Source organism: Aquarana catesbeiana, linkage group LG05 (assembly GCF_042186555.1).
Source record: "Aquarana catesbeiana isolate 2022-GZ linkage group LG05, ASM4218655v1, whole genome shotgun sequence".
In the NCBI taxonomy this organism is placed as follows: Eukaryota; Metazoa; Chordata; class Amphibia; order Anura; family Ranidae; genus Aquarana; species Aquarana catesbeiana.
This window is the reverse complement of record NC_133328.1, coordinates 248303072-248316003: the sequence shown is the minus strand read 5'-3', so window position 1 is coordinate 248316003 and position 12932 is coordinate 248303072. Positions and strand designations below refer to the sequence as shown.

At 42.0% G+C, this 12932-nt stretch overlaps 1 protein-coding gene across 1 annotated transcript in view; it reads right to left on the bottom strand.

Moving 5' to 3' along the window:
- Nucleotides 1-2196: 2196 nt before the first annotated feature.
- Nucleotides 2197-12932, bottom strand: part of CLPTM1L (CLPTM1 like) — a 232071-nt gene continuing 221335 nt past the window's right edge. The window contains exon 18 of the mRNA XM_073630688.1: nt 2197-3465. Within this exon, the coding sequence (XP_073486789.1) occupies nt 3381-3465 (85 nt within the window). The 3' untranslated portion in view covers nt 2197-3380. The remainder of the gene's footprint in view (nt 3466-12932) is intronic.

Genomic DNA, 12932 nt, shown 5'->3' with positions numbered 1-12932 from the left:
GCTTGTCAATCTGTGACTCTGCTGAAGTCTGGTAATTAAAGTTGTAAACCCTCATGGTTTTTCACCTTAATACATTCTATGCATTAAGGTGAAAGACCTTCTGTGGTGCTGCAGCCCCCCGAGCCCCCTTTTACTTACCTGACCCTGATTCTTCTCCAGCCGGGAACAAGCACACCAGCTCTACCTGGTGTCTTGTGTCCTGATTGGATAGATTGTTAGCAGCGCAGCTATTGGCTCCCACGCCTGTCAATCAAAACCAATGACGCAGCACCGAGTCCTGCATTCTGTGTGAATGGAAACAGATGCGGGACTCGGGAGCGCACCCACACGGGTGTCCACCAAGGAGAGCGCTTCTCCAACCTGGACACACCATGTGGGGTGGAGCCACCAGCGCCTCTGAGGGACCCCAGAAGAGGATAATCAGGGCCACTCTGTGCAAAACGAACTGCACAGTGGAGGCAAGTATGACATGTTTGTTTTTTGTTTTGTTTTTTTTAAAACGAGGGTTTACAGCCCCTTTAACCACTTCAATACAGTGCATTTTCAACCCCTTCCTGCCCAAGCCATTTTTCAGCTTTCAGCGCTGTCGCACTTTGAATGACAATTGCGCGGTCATACAACACTCTATCCAGATGAAATTGTTATTTTAGTTTTTTCCCCACTAATAGAGCTTTCTTTTGGTGGTATTTGATCACCTGTGCGGTTTTTATTTTTTGCGCTATAAACAAAAGAAGAGTGACAAGTTTGAAAAAAAAAACACAATATTTTTTACTTTTTGCGATACTAAATATCCAATTTTTTTTTCTTTAAAACAATTTTTTTCCACAGTTTAGGCCGATATGTATTCTTCTACATATTTTTGGTAAAAAAAAAAAAAAAAAAAAAAAAAAAAAAAAAAAAATCACAATAAGCGTATATTGATTGGTTTGCGCAAAAGTTATAGCGTCTACAAAATAGGGGATATATTTATAACATTTTTATTATTATTTTTTTTTTACTAGTAATGGCGGCGATCTGCGATTTTTATCGTGACTGCGATATTGCGCCGGACATATCGGACACTTTTGACACATTTCTGGGACCATTCACATTTATACAGCGATCCGTACTATAAAAATGCATTGATCACTGTATAAATGTGACTGGCAGGGAAGGGGTTAACACTAGGTGGTGATCGAGGGGTTAACTGTGTTTGCTAGGGAGTGTTTCTAACTGTGGGGGGGGGACGACACTCACTAGGGGTGGAGACCGATCGGTGTTACTCTGTACTGAGAACATACCATCGGTATGGGCGCGGGTGACCGCCGTCGGCGGTGCACGCGCCCCCTGGTGGGCCGGGAAAGCGAGGCCGTCATATGACGCCCACCCGCAAGGAGAGCTGCGCCGCCTAGCCGTCAATAGACAGCCGGCGGTCAGCAAGCAGTTAAAGACTGTAGCTTAAAACTGAGATAATATATATCTGACATTTACAGCCTGTTTCTAAGCGCTTCTAGGAGATAATAGGTTGTATTGCTAGAGGGTTTTTGGAGTCATGGAGCCTCATAGGACAGTCAGAGGAGAATGAGAACTCCTTCTACAAGCTTTAACCAGTGAAAGTAATAAACTGCCACACCTCCTACTTGTATATGTGAAATGAAGTGCTATGCTCTTGCTATTGCTTGAATAAATCAGTGTATATATTCACTGATGAATTTCCTTTCTTCATTTCTACACTGGTGGATTTTGATTGATTCTTCGACACTGATGAGGTTTTTATATGGTTTATGCACAGATTTATTCATGCATTAGTAAGAGCATAGCACTTTATTTCACATATACAAGTAGGAAGCGTGGCAGTTTACTACTTTCACTTTAGCACCAGGGCACATTACCTTTAATGATGCAGCACCCTAGCATTGGGTAATCAGGCATCAGATACTACCCACACGCACAAAAGTTTTTCATTTTTAGTCAGTTTTTCACCACTATGCGCGAATTGCATTTATAACCTACAAGCTTTAACAAGTGGTCGGCTGGACTGATAGAAGTCACAAGACTGCTATATACTGCTAATGAGAGAAGGTATTTAGCAGTTTATATTTCCTACAATAATTGCATTTCCATGTTCTGTGTACTGTGGGAGACCAAATATAGTGAATGCAGGGTTTTGGGTTTAGTAACACTTTACATTAGACAAACAAAGACAATACAAACAGATTCATGAGGCTTTAACTTGTCTGTCATAAGCCTTTTAATAGCCAACAACAGCATTTTAATTAAAAAAAAAAAAGATGTACATGTATTATTTACAAGATAAGAACATTTTTTTCAAGTTTATTTTCAGTTTGGGTAAAACCATATCTGTCTAAATGGTATTTTTAGACTTTACAGAACACCACATTTGAGCGTGTGTTTGTTCACACATAGGAATTCATTTTGTTATTGCAGAAAAATAAAATTTAGGTCACAGAATTAGGGAAAGTATTTGTTTTTGCAAAGTGCATTTAGCATTGTGTTATTTAGTAACCGATTTGTAAAGTTGCCTTTCCCTATAATTTACATTAGACGGGAAAGATTCATCTTTGTAGTGGAACCTAAAGTTACCAATATAAATGAAATGTAACATGTAGAATTTAAAACATTGCCGCATCTTGTAGTTTACCAGTAAACCATTTAGGCTTTGTATGTACAGATAAATATATAAAAATGCTTTATTTGCAATGTGATCATGGTAATGACAATATGGGCATAATTTAATTAGAAGGAAGTGCATTCTGTATAAAAGGACCAAATGTGTGCCATGCCAGACAAAACATGCTTGGGGATCCAAAAAAAAGGGTTATTTTTCAGATTGATGCAAAGTACCTATCTATATCAAGTATGTCATTACTTCAAGTTCTCATATCACCGGTTATTTCCTTTGTTGATGTTTATCATAAATGTTCAACCATAAAAGTCAGATATAAGGATGGTGGAGGTTTAGCTTGCTACCTTATTTCAGTGATTTGGAATGCAATTTGACTTCTCATGTATATTCGGTCACAGCTTCTGCATATCAAAGTTTGCATTTTAAGGAATGCAATATAATATCTGCATAAACAGCAGTTCTTGCTAATACAAGTCGTCCAAACTTTGTTCTCTATTAAAAAAAAACAAAAAACAAACAAAAAAAAACCATACATTTACATTATTGCGGTATTATCTGCATTGTATACAAGAACTGATGCTGGAGATAAGACCAAGCAAAAGGGGAACACATTTCAGGATTTTGGCAAGGTAGACTGTACATAGTTTGGAATAGTTCACTGCATTAAAAATACTCATTGTTCATTTTCCTGGTTCCTTATTTTCACACTGTATGATTCAAATAAGAAATATCACAGAGACCATATGAATGACATTTAGTTTATATGAGGCTTTCGTTTTGGTTTCTCTTCATAGGATTCACCGTATTCATTCACTCTAGTCTTATCCACAGGATAAAGCCTGGTGAGAAAAAAATAAATAGTAACATTGAACTAGAAAAAAAAAAAATTCAGATATGGTACATTTCAAAATCAATATAAAGACACTGAAAAACAGCTGCACTATTGAAATATGAAAAAAAATGATTAGTATTCTGCTCTATGCTATGTGGAAAACTTGCTGTAGATATGATGGATAGCCAGGAATGATAAAGCAAGAACAGAACACAAACAATATAGATATTATGTAACGGTGTAGATTTCTTACTGGCCAAATCACAATTAAAAGATAAAAAAATACTTCAAAGGCTAAGTACACATTTTGCAAAAAATAAAAATAAAATATTAGATATATTATATTTTGTGTATATATGTATATTTGGGTGGGTGGGGGTGGCCAAGATGGAGACCTGAGTGGATGTCTGAGCTGGAGCTCCATTGCTGTATCAGGCTGAATCTCTGCAATCCGCTCAATATCCCAGCCATCCCACTACGACTGACACTTCCATGCGCCGCAAATCATCTGGGACGGCAAAAGGACGGGGTAAGAAGATATACTGGAGGAAACTGCTCCGGCTGTGTGGATACACGAACGTGCTCCACAGCCAATATAGCATCCCAGACGGAGCAGGGAGATCAGCTCTCCTCACACCAGCCGGGACTAGCTGAGGTCCTGGCTGCAATTGCCAACTGCCAGACCTCTATAACCGCCCTGACTTCAAAGGTGGAATGCCGTACAACTAGATGTGGGGCTGTTCAGACAGGACATGGACAAGGTGAGGACCTGGCTGTCCTCAGCAGAGCAGCACCTTAGCCAGACGGAGGACACAGTGGCTGAGCATACCAGCAACCTCCGGTCCCTGCAAACAAAAATACGAGCCCTGGAATACAGGGCTGAGGACGCTGAGAATCGCAACAGGAGAAACAATCTCTGTATTGTGGGCCTTGCAGAGGGGGTGGAGGGTCCCCACCCCACTGAATTTGTGGAACAATTGCTGCGTACTCTTTTGCCTGTAGCCCAATTTTCACCCTTCTATGCTGTGGAAAGGGCGCATCACATCCCTCCCAAGCCTGGGCCCATAAGAACGCCGTCCCGCACTTTCATCCTCAAATTCCTTAATTTCAGGGACAGGGACGAGGTGCTCCGTGCTGATTGGCTGCAGAAAGACATTAACTACCAAAATACAATGCTTCTAATTTTTCCTGATTATTCAGTGGAGACCCAAAAGCTAAGGTGATTGTTTGCTCATGTCAAGGGGGCTATGCGTACATGTGGAATCCGGTACAGTGTCCTGTTTCCAGCCCGGCTAAGGGTCCAAGATGGGAAGACCACCAGATTTTTCACCTCACCTAGAGATGCATCTACCTGGTTGGATTCGCCACCCTCCACATCGCTAAGAGATTGGATTGCTCACTGCTTTATTCTCCACTGGTTGCTGCTGCTTACAGCATGTTAGTTGTTCTATTTGCAAGTTGTAACTATGCACCTGTTGTGCGTGCCCTGTTCTTATGTTCAGTAACATATCGACGATATGTGCCCCTGGCTAGTCCAGGTGTGTTATGGATGTTAAACTTTTTTTCCATTTTATTTGACACCTTCTCTGCCTTATTTGCTTCAATACTGCAGACCCCAGTGCTCTGTTTCTGAGCGAATTCACATCATACAGGTCCTGGTGGGCATTATTGCAGGACTTGTGCTCTGAGGGAAGGAGGGGGAGGAATGGGGGTTTTCTCCTGCATTTTGCAGATTGCCATTCCCTGTCCTCACAATACTATGGCCACTGGCGGTCTCTAGTGGTCACATGAATAACTGCTGATGTTATCAATCCCCAGGGACAATGAATACTTAATTTTCCTCTTCACTACAGGTTGTGTTGGGGACAATTATTGGGGTTGCTCAGATATGTCTATATCTCACGCACACTATATTACCAAAAGAATTGGGACGCCCGACTTTACATTAACTTTAATGGCATGTCAGTCAATAATGAGTTGGCCCACCCTCTGCAGCTATAACAGCTTCAACTCTTCTGGGAGGCGGTCCACAAGGTTTAGGAGTGAGTCTATGGGAATGTTTGACCATTCTTCCAGAAGTGCAGTATTTGTGCACTGTGGGGTTGTTTTTCAGGGGATGGGTTTGGCCCCTTAGTTCCAGTGAAGGGAACTCTTAAAGTGTTACTACAACCAGTAATATGAAAATAGTTCATTGCGCCCCCCCCCCAGTACCCACAGCTTATAAATCTTTTTACATTAAAATACTGCCACTATATACTTTTTGGGATGATCTGTATACCACGGTTACATAATAAAGTGCAGTTTCTCCAGTGCTGAGAGTTCAGGTAGGCGTAGATTTCCACTATAGCCTGTATACATGCCCACGTGATATCAATATCATGTGACCTGGCTAGCTCTGAGGACAAGTAAATGTTCTCTCCAGCATAAGACACACAACTGAGCATGTGCTGGTCAGCTACCCTGCCTGTGTTAGCTGGTCTTCCCCAGATAGACAGTGCAGGAGGGGGAGGATCTGTGCATACGAGATAAAACAGCCTTTTTACACAATGCACAGGATTAACCCCTTTCACAGTGAGCATAGTAAGCATGCTATGCTGCAAATACAGACTGATTTTACTGTTGTGGGTTTAGAAACACTTTAAGGCGTCAGCAAACCAAGACATTTTGGACACACTATTAGTAATATAATGTATATATATATATATATATATATAAATATATACATATATATAAAATATATATATATACACATATATATATATATATATATATATACACACATATATATATATATATATATATATATATATATATATATATATATATATATACACATATATATATATATATATATACACATATATATATCTATATATATATATCTATCTATCTATCTATATATCATAGGTGTGCGCACAGGGTGTGCCTGGGCACACCCTAATCGCCTTGTGTGGTGCATATTCCCCCCTGTTTAGAGCACTGATATTTCATCCCCAAAAAAAATGTTACACAATAAAATAATTTAAAAAGAATAAAAATAAAACTACTGACACTGTCCACTGCCCTACTGACACCATCAGTACATATACACATGCATATGTATTTGAGCTTTGGGGTGCACACCCTAATGCAAGAGGCTTCGCACACCTAGGATATATATCCATATATATATATATATATATATATAGTGTGTATATATATATATACACAAAATTTTATTAGAGCTGCATGATTCTGGCCAATATGAGAATCACAATTTTTTTTTGCTTAGAATAAAGATCCAGATTCTCTCAGGATTCTCGCAGTGTAACATCATCTTTCACATTAGACTAAAATTGGGCTAACTTTACGGTTTATTGCTTTATCAATTCATTAAAGTGTGACCGCTGCGTTAAAAAATTTTTTTTAAAAATTATATATACATTTATATTTTATTTGGGGGGGTCTAAGTAATTTTTTAGCAAAAAATACTTATTGTAGCTTGTAACCAACAAGTGTCAGAAAAAGGTTTAAGCTTCATGTACACTGCTGCTGGTAAACGGACATTTAGGAGCAGTTGGGCGTTTTTTTTTTTTTTCAGCTGCCCCTGAACTCTCCTCTGTTATCAGTACATGTACACAGGGTCGTTTATAGTTGTAAACTGCAGGCAACAAAAGCGAGTACACCCCTAAGTGAAAATGCCCAAATTGGGCCCATTTAGCCATTTTCCCTCCCCGGTGTCATGTGACTCGTTAGTGTTTCAAGGCCTCGGGTGTAAATGGGGAGCAGGTGTGTTAAATTTGGCGTTATCTCTCTTACTCTCTCATACTGGTCACTGGAATTGTTGCTCAACATAAAGATGGCCTAGGCTATAAGAAGATTGCCAAGACCCTGAAACTGAGCTGCAGCACGGTGGCCAAGACCATACAGCGGGTTAACAGGACAGGTTCCACTCAGAACAGGCCTCACCCTGATCGACCAAAGAAGTCAAGTGCACATGCTCAGTGTCATATCCAGAGGTTGTCTTTGGGAAATAGACGTATGAGTGCTGCCAGCATTGCTGCAGAGGTTGAAGGGGTGGGGGGTCAGCCTGTCAGTGCTCAGACCATACACTGCATCAAATTGGTCTGCATGGCTGTCATCCCAGAAGAAAGCCTCTTCTAAAGATGATGCACAAGAAAGCTCGCAAACAGTTTGCTGAAGACAAGCAGACTAAAGACATGGATTACTGGAACCATGTCCTGTGGTCTGATGAGACAAAGATAAACTTATTTGGTTCAGATGGTGTAAAGCGTGTGTGGTGGCAACCAGGTGAGGAGTACAAAGACAAGTGTGTCTTGCCTACAGTTAAGCATGGTGGTGGGAATCTCATGGTCTGCGGCTGCATGAGTGCTGCCGGCACTGGAGACCTACAGTTCATTGAGGGAACCATGAATGTCAACAAGTACTGTGACATACTGAAGCAGAGAATGATCCCCTCCCTTCAGAGACTAGGCCACAGGGCAGTATTCCAACATAACCCCAAACACACATCCAAGACGACCACTGCCTTGCTAAAGAAGCTGAGGGTAAAGGTGATTGACTGGTCAAGCATGTCTCCAGACCTAAACCCTATTGAGCATCTGTGGGGCATCCTCAAATGGAAGGTGGAGGAGCGCAAGGTCTCTATCCAACAACTCTGTGATGTCGTCATGGAGGAGTGGAAGAGGACTCCAGTGTCGACCTGTGAAGCTCTGATGAACTCCATGCCAAAGAGGGTTAAGGCAATGCTGGAAAATATATTGACACGTTGGACGCAATTTGGACATTTTCACTTAGGGGTGTACTCACTTTTGTTGCCAGCGGTTTAGACATTAATGGCTGTGTGTTGAGTTATTTTGAGGGGACAGCAAATTTACTCTGTTATACAAGCTGTACACTCACTAGTTTACATTGTAGCAAAGTGTCATTTCTTCAGTGTTGCCGCATGAAAAGATATAAAATATTTACAAAAATGTGAGGGGTGTACTGAGATATTTACATACATATATATATATATATATATATATATATATATATATATATATATATATATATATATATATATATACATACACATATACACACACACACACACACACACACACTGTATACCCATATTGAGTAATAAAAATAATGTGCATTCTTTTTTATTTACATTAGAGCATACAAACCATTGCAACCACAATGAGTACATTGTGTGTGCAATGCCCAGGATGCAGACCATTCATCCAGCCTCGGTACAGACCTTCAGTTAAGGAGTTGGAGGAAGTATTAATGAACTACAAAGGAGGTGATGTCGCCTCACTTCTGCTCTACTGAGAGCCAGTAGCGGCAGTTGGTCATATGTTTTGGGGGGGTGCAAACAAACTGAAAAATTCTGATAATAATTGCAGCCTCCCTGTGCCCGTCCCATGCCGCTCCTGTACCCATCACATGCAGCTTCTGTGCCTATCATATACAGCCATTGTGAACCTCATTTTATTAATAAGGCAGTCCTGACTTTAAAAAACAGATTATTTAAAATTGATGATGAAAAAAATGAAAATGCATATATTACACTAAAATTTGTTTAACAAACATTCAGCTTAAAATCTGAACTGTCTACTCCTGGTAGATACTGTAGGTCAGCCTCCTCCCTCACGGCTCATTCCAGTGTTTAATCCATGCTGACACTGCTAAAGCCCAGACAATTAGTACCTCATGTCAACCCAATGCCTGTAGCCCACTGTGCCAGCCTGTCCTTCAAGAATGCCCACTGAACACAGCCCTGCCCATGGTGGGAAGATTCTCCTTGTATTGAGTGCCCCATGCATCATATACAGCCAACTGTGACACCCCCCTGCCTGACTGGCACACACTTACCCCATCCTGGTGGCGGGTCAGGCGACGGCTCCTGCATCCTCCATCATTCTCTGTCCTCCCCGCGTGCATCTCTTCTTCCTACTGCTAGACGTCCAATCGGAGCGCCTCTGCCTTCAGCCAATCAGGTGACTAGTATTAGACTCGTGCTTCCTGATTGGCTGAGAGGTGGTTCAGTGTTAGAAAAGCAAATATTCATTTGCTCTGCTAACACACCTGGGGTGGACTGCGAGCGCAATGCTTTGCGCTCACAGTTCATCTTTTTTTGAAGCCTATTAGAGCCTATGGCTTTAATCAGGTGCTTCAAAAACACCCCCTTGCCACTGTAATTCAGGCGCCCAGCGTCCGAAAAGAAGCCGGATGCCTGAATAGGGGGTGGCTACAGGGGCCATGGATAGATTCATGCTATGCATGAATCTATCCATTTTACATAGAGCGGGGTGGCTGGAGAGAGGGCGGAACGGTACAACTTTTTTGTGTCCTCTTTACTTTTTTAGGTTTTTTTTTGCCTAAAAATACTCCAACATCTTGTGATCACGTGATGTGAAAAAGGGGCGGAGCTCAAAAAACGTAGTCGCCATGGAGACTGCGTGACGCTTTTCGCTGTGTGGAGCTAGCGGGAGTTGCTATTCACTGGCATTCGAGCTTGGTGACAATCTGTTAACTTCCCAGCTGCAGCTTTCCAGTCTCTCCTCCCATCTGTGCCATTTGCTCCCGTGATCCCAAAGTTACATCCATCCTCCACCTCCCTGGTCTGACGTGATTGAAGCTATTCATCCGGGACCCTCCCAATGGGCATGAGCTTTTTTTTATATGTAAGTGGATATTAGTTTTTAATAAAGTGATTTTTTTTAATCATTGGAGTCCTGTTGTCCTCCCTCTCAGCTCTGGAAGCCTGCTACTGCTGGCTATCATCCGAGTGTAGCTCCTGTGTGTCTTGGATCTAGTGCTGGTTGTTGCTGTGGACTGTGGAAGGATATTAGGAACTCACACGGACATTTGATTCAATGAACAACAACTTCTTACAAGGACTTTTTGAAATGATTTTTTATGGGTTTCATCCTAAATGTCAACTCAAAGGGTGCGGTTTTCGCTCTTTTTAAACTTTGGTTCCGTTTTGTGCATTTAAAGCAGGTTCTGCTGGTTTACAATTACAGCTGCATTAACCCTCTATCAGTAGGTATTATACAGCGCGTTGAGTGGCGCCGTTGTTTATTTTTCTTTGTTGAGGACTACAACAACTGCAGATGGGACTTTCAGAGATCCCTGTGAGTAAATGAATGAAACAGGTGTAGGGGCGGATTGTGAAGGGTTTTCATGTCACGCCACAAATATGGGTGTAACAAGAAACATGGTGGGAAAGATTAAGCATTTAGGCCCCATTCACACGTTAGCGTTTTGTAACTTTAAGCTCCGAAACGCTGGAGGAGAAAAAAAAATCAATTATTCTCTATGGAGTTAGTACACATCTCCACCCCAAGTTCCTTGAAGCCATATGCCTGAAGCGCAAAAATGTTCTGGAGCTTTTTTTGTAGCTGAAATTGGGCAGATTTGCAAAAGGGGAGGGGAAAGGGAAGGGGAGGGGAAGGGAAAGGAAAGGGAAGGGGAGGGGAAGGGAAAGGAAAGGGAAGGGGAAGGGGAGGGAAGGGGAGGGAAGGGGAGGGAAGGGGAGGGAAGGGGAGGGGAGGGGAGGGGAGGGAAGGGGAGGGGAGGGGAGGGGAGGGGAGGGAAAAAACTGAAATAGGAATTCGGGAGGGAGTGGTTAACCCATTGCGATAGGAAAAAAAAAAAGGGAGCAAAAAAGATTACATCTCCGATATTAACCCCTTGTTGCTCGAAGGACTTACAGTAACAACCATTATCATTTCAAAAACTCTTAAGGGAAAAAATTTATATACATTAACGGTTAAAATCAAGTAAAATCGATTAAAATACTATCTATATAACAAGATGACTCTACACAAAACTAAACAAAACTGCACGTCTCAAGTTCCTCATTTAGCCCCTTGGGGACAAGTGAGTCAAACATATATATCCAGAAGACTTCCCGCCTGCACAGCAAGGAAAATCTCTCGTTACTGGTTAATGTTCCTTTAGGGATAGTTTCAATCACAAAAACTTCTAGATGTCTGATGTCCTTGCTGTGAAGGCAAGAAAAATGCCGGCAGTAACAAGAGATTTTCCTTGCTGTGCAGGCGGGAAGTCTTCTGGATATATATGTTTGACTCACTTACCCCCAAGGGGCTAAATGAGGAACTTGAGACGTGTAGTTTTGTGTAGAGTCATCTTGTTATATAGATAGTATTTTAATCGATTTTACTTGATTTTAACCGTTAATGTATACATATTTTTTCCCTTAAGAGTTTTTGAAATGATAATGGTTGTTACTTTAAGTCCTCCGAGCAACAAGGGGTTAATATCGGAGATGTAATCTCTTTTTGCTCCCTTTTTTTTCCTATCGCAATGGGTTAATCACTCCCGCCCGAATTCCTATTTCAGTTTTTTTTCCTCCTCTCCCCTCCCCTTCCTTTCCCCTCCCCTTTTGTTAATACTTTATTTAAATCTTGTCAGTTGCCTCCATCCTTCACTTTGATAAAGCGCTAATGCGGGAAACGCGTTGTCAAGGCACCCTTTCCACACAGATCTGATCCTGCAACATGCTACGGTGACCATCCATCCATCCACTTTTGGGACCTTCATATGGCCAGTCATTGTAGCAGTCATTGTTTTTCATGCTCGCTTTTTAATTCCCCACCTTGCCTTTTTTTTCCCTCACCTATTTTGTACTGCTGCATCCCGAGTGACACCATCCTACACAGTGGCGTTTCATTCCTTAGGGGACACAGACTGGCACGTCATCGGCTTAGTGTCATACAAGCAGACACTCCAGTGGCTCTCCTGTGCATAGCCGACCCCTTCCCTCCTCAGTACAGCCTCCCCAGCTGGGCTGACGTCACCGTCTGTAGTCAGGCGGGATCTCGGCTCGCTCTTCCTTCCTACGATGGAGCGGGTGTCTCCCTCCACGCCGCACATACAGCACGGCACTCCGGAGCTGGTGAGTCTTCCTCCCAGGGCTCGTACCCTTTATCCAGCGGGGATTCTGCGGGTCTCCTGACCACCTCCATTCCCAGGTCTCTCCTCTCCTCCCCAACTTATCACTGTTTGGGACCATGCAGTGGGATGGATCTCCCGTCTTGGATCCTTGTTGCTCTATGGACAGTCTGTCACTTATGTAAGTTCTGAATGATTGGATTCAAGTACTGTTCTTATAGGACTGTTTTTATGAACTGCCTTTATTAAAACATTCAGTTTTTTATTTCTGGCCGTTGCAGTTTGATTTGTGATATCCAGAGCGCTGGACTATTTTTTGGTTTTGGTTTTCATCTGTATCCATCAGTTACGGTTGCTCTAGCTGCACTGGTTTCACCTTTCCCCCTTCCCCCCCCGAGTTATCATATGTTATTACATGCAACATAGTACATGTTATGGTTTAGTTTCCTAGGTGTCCATTACTGGCGCTGGGACATCGTTGCTGTTTTTCCATATTTTGTGTTAGGGTTAGGATATTTTTTTTTTTTTGCACTACAGTCTTATGGAACACGTTCTGTAGTGCAA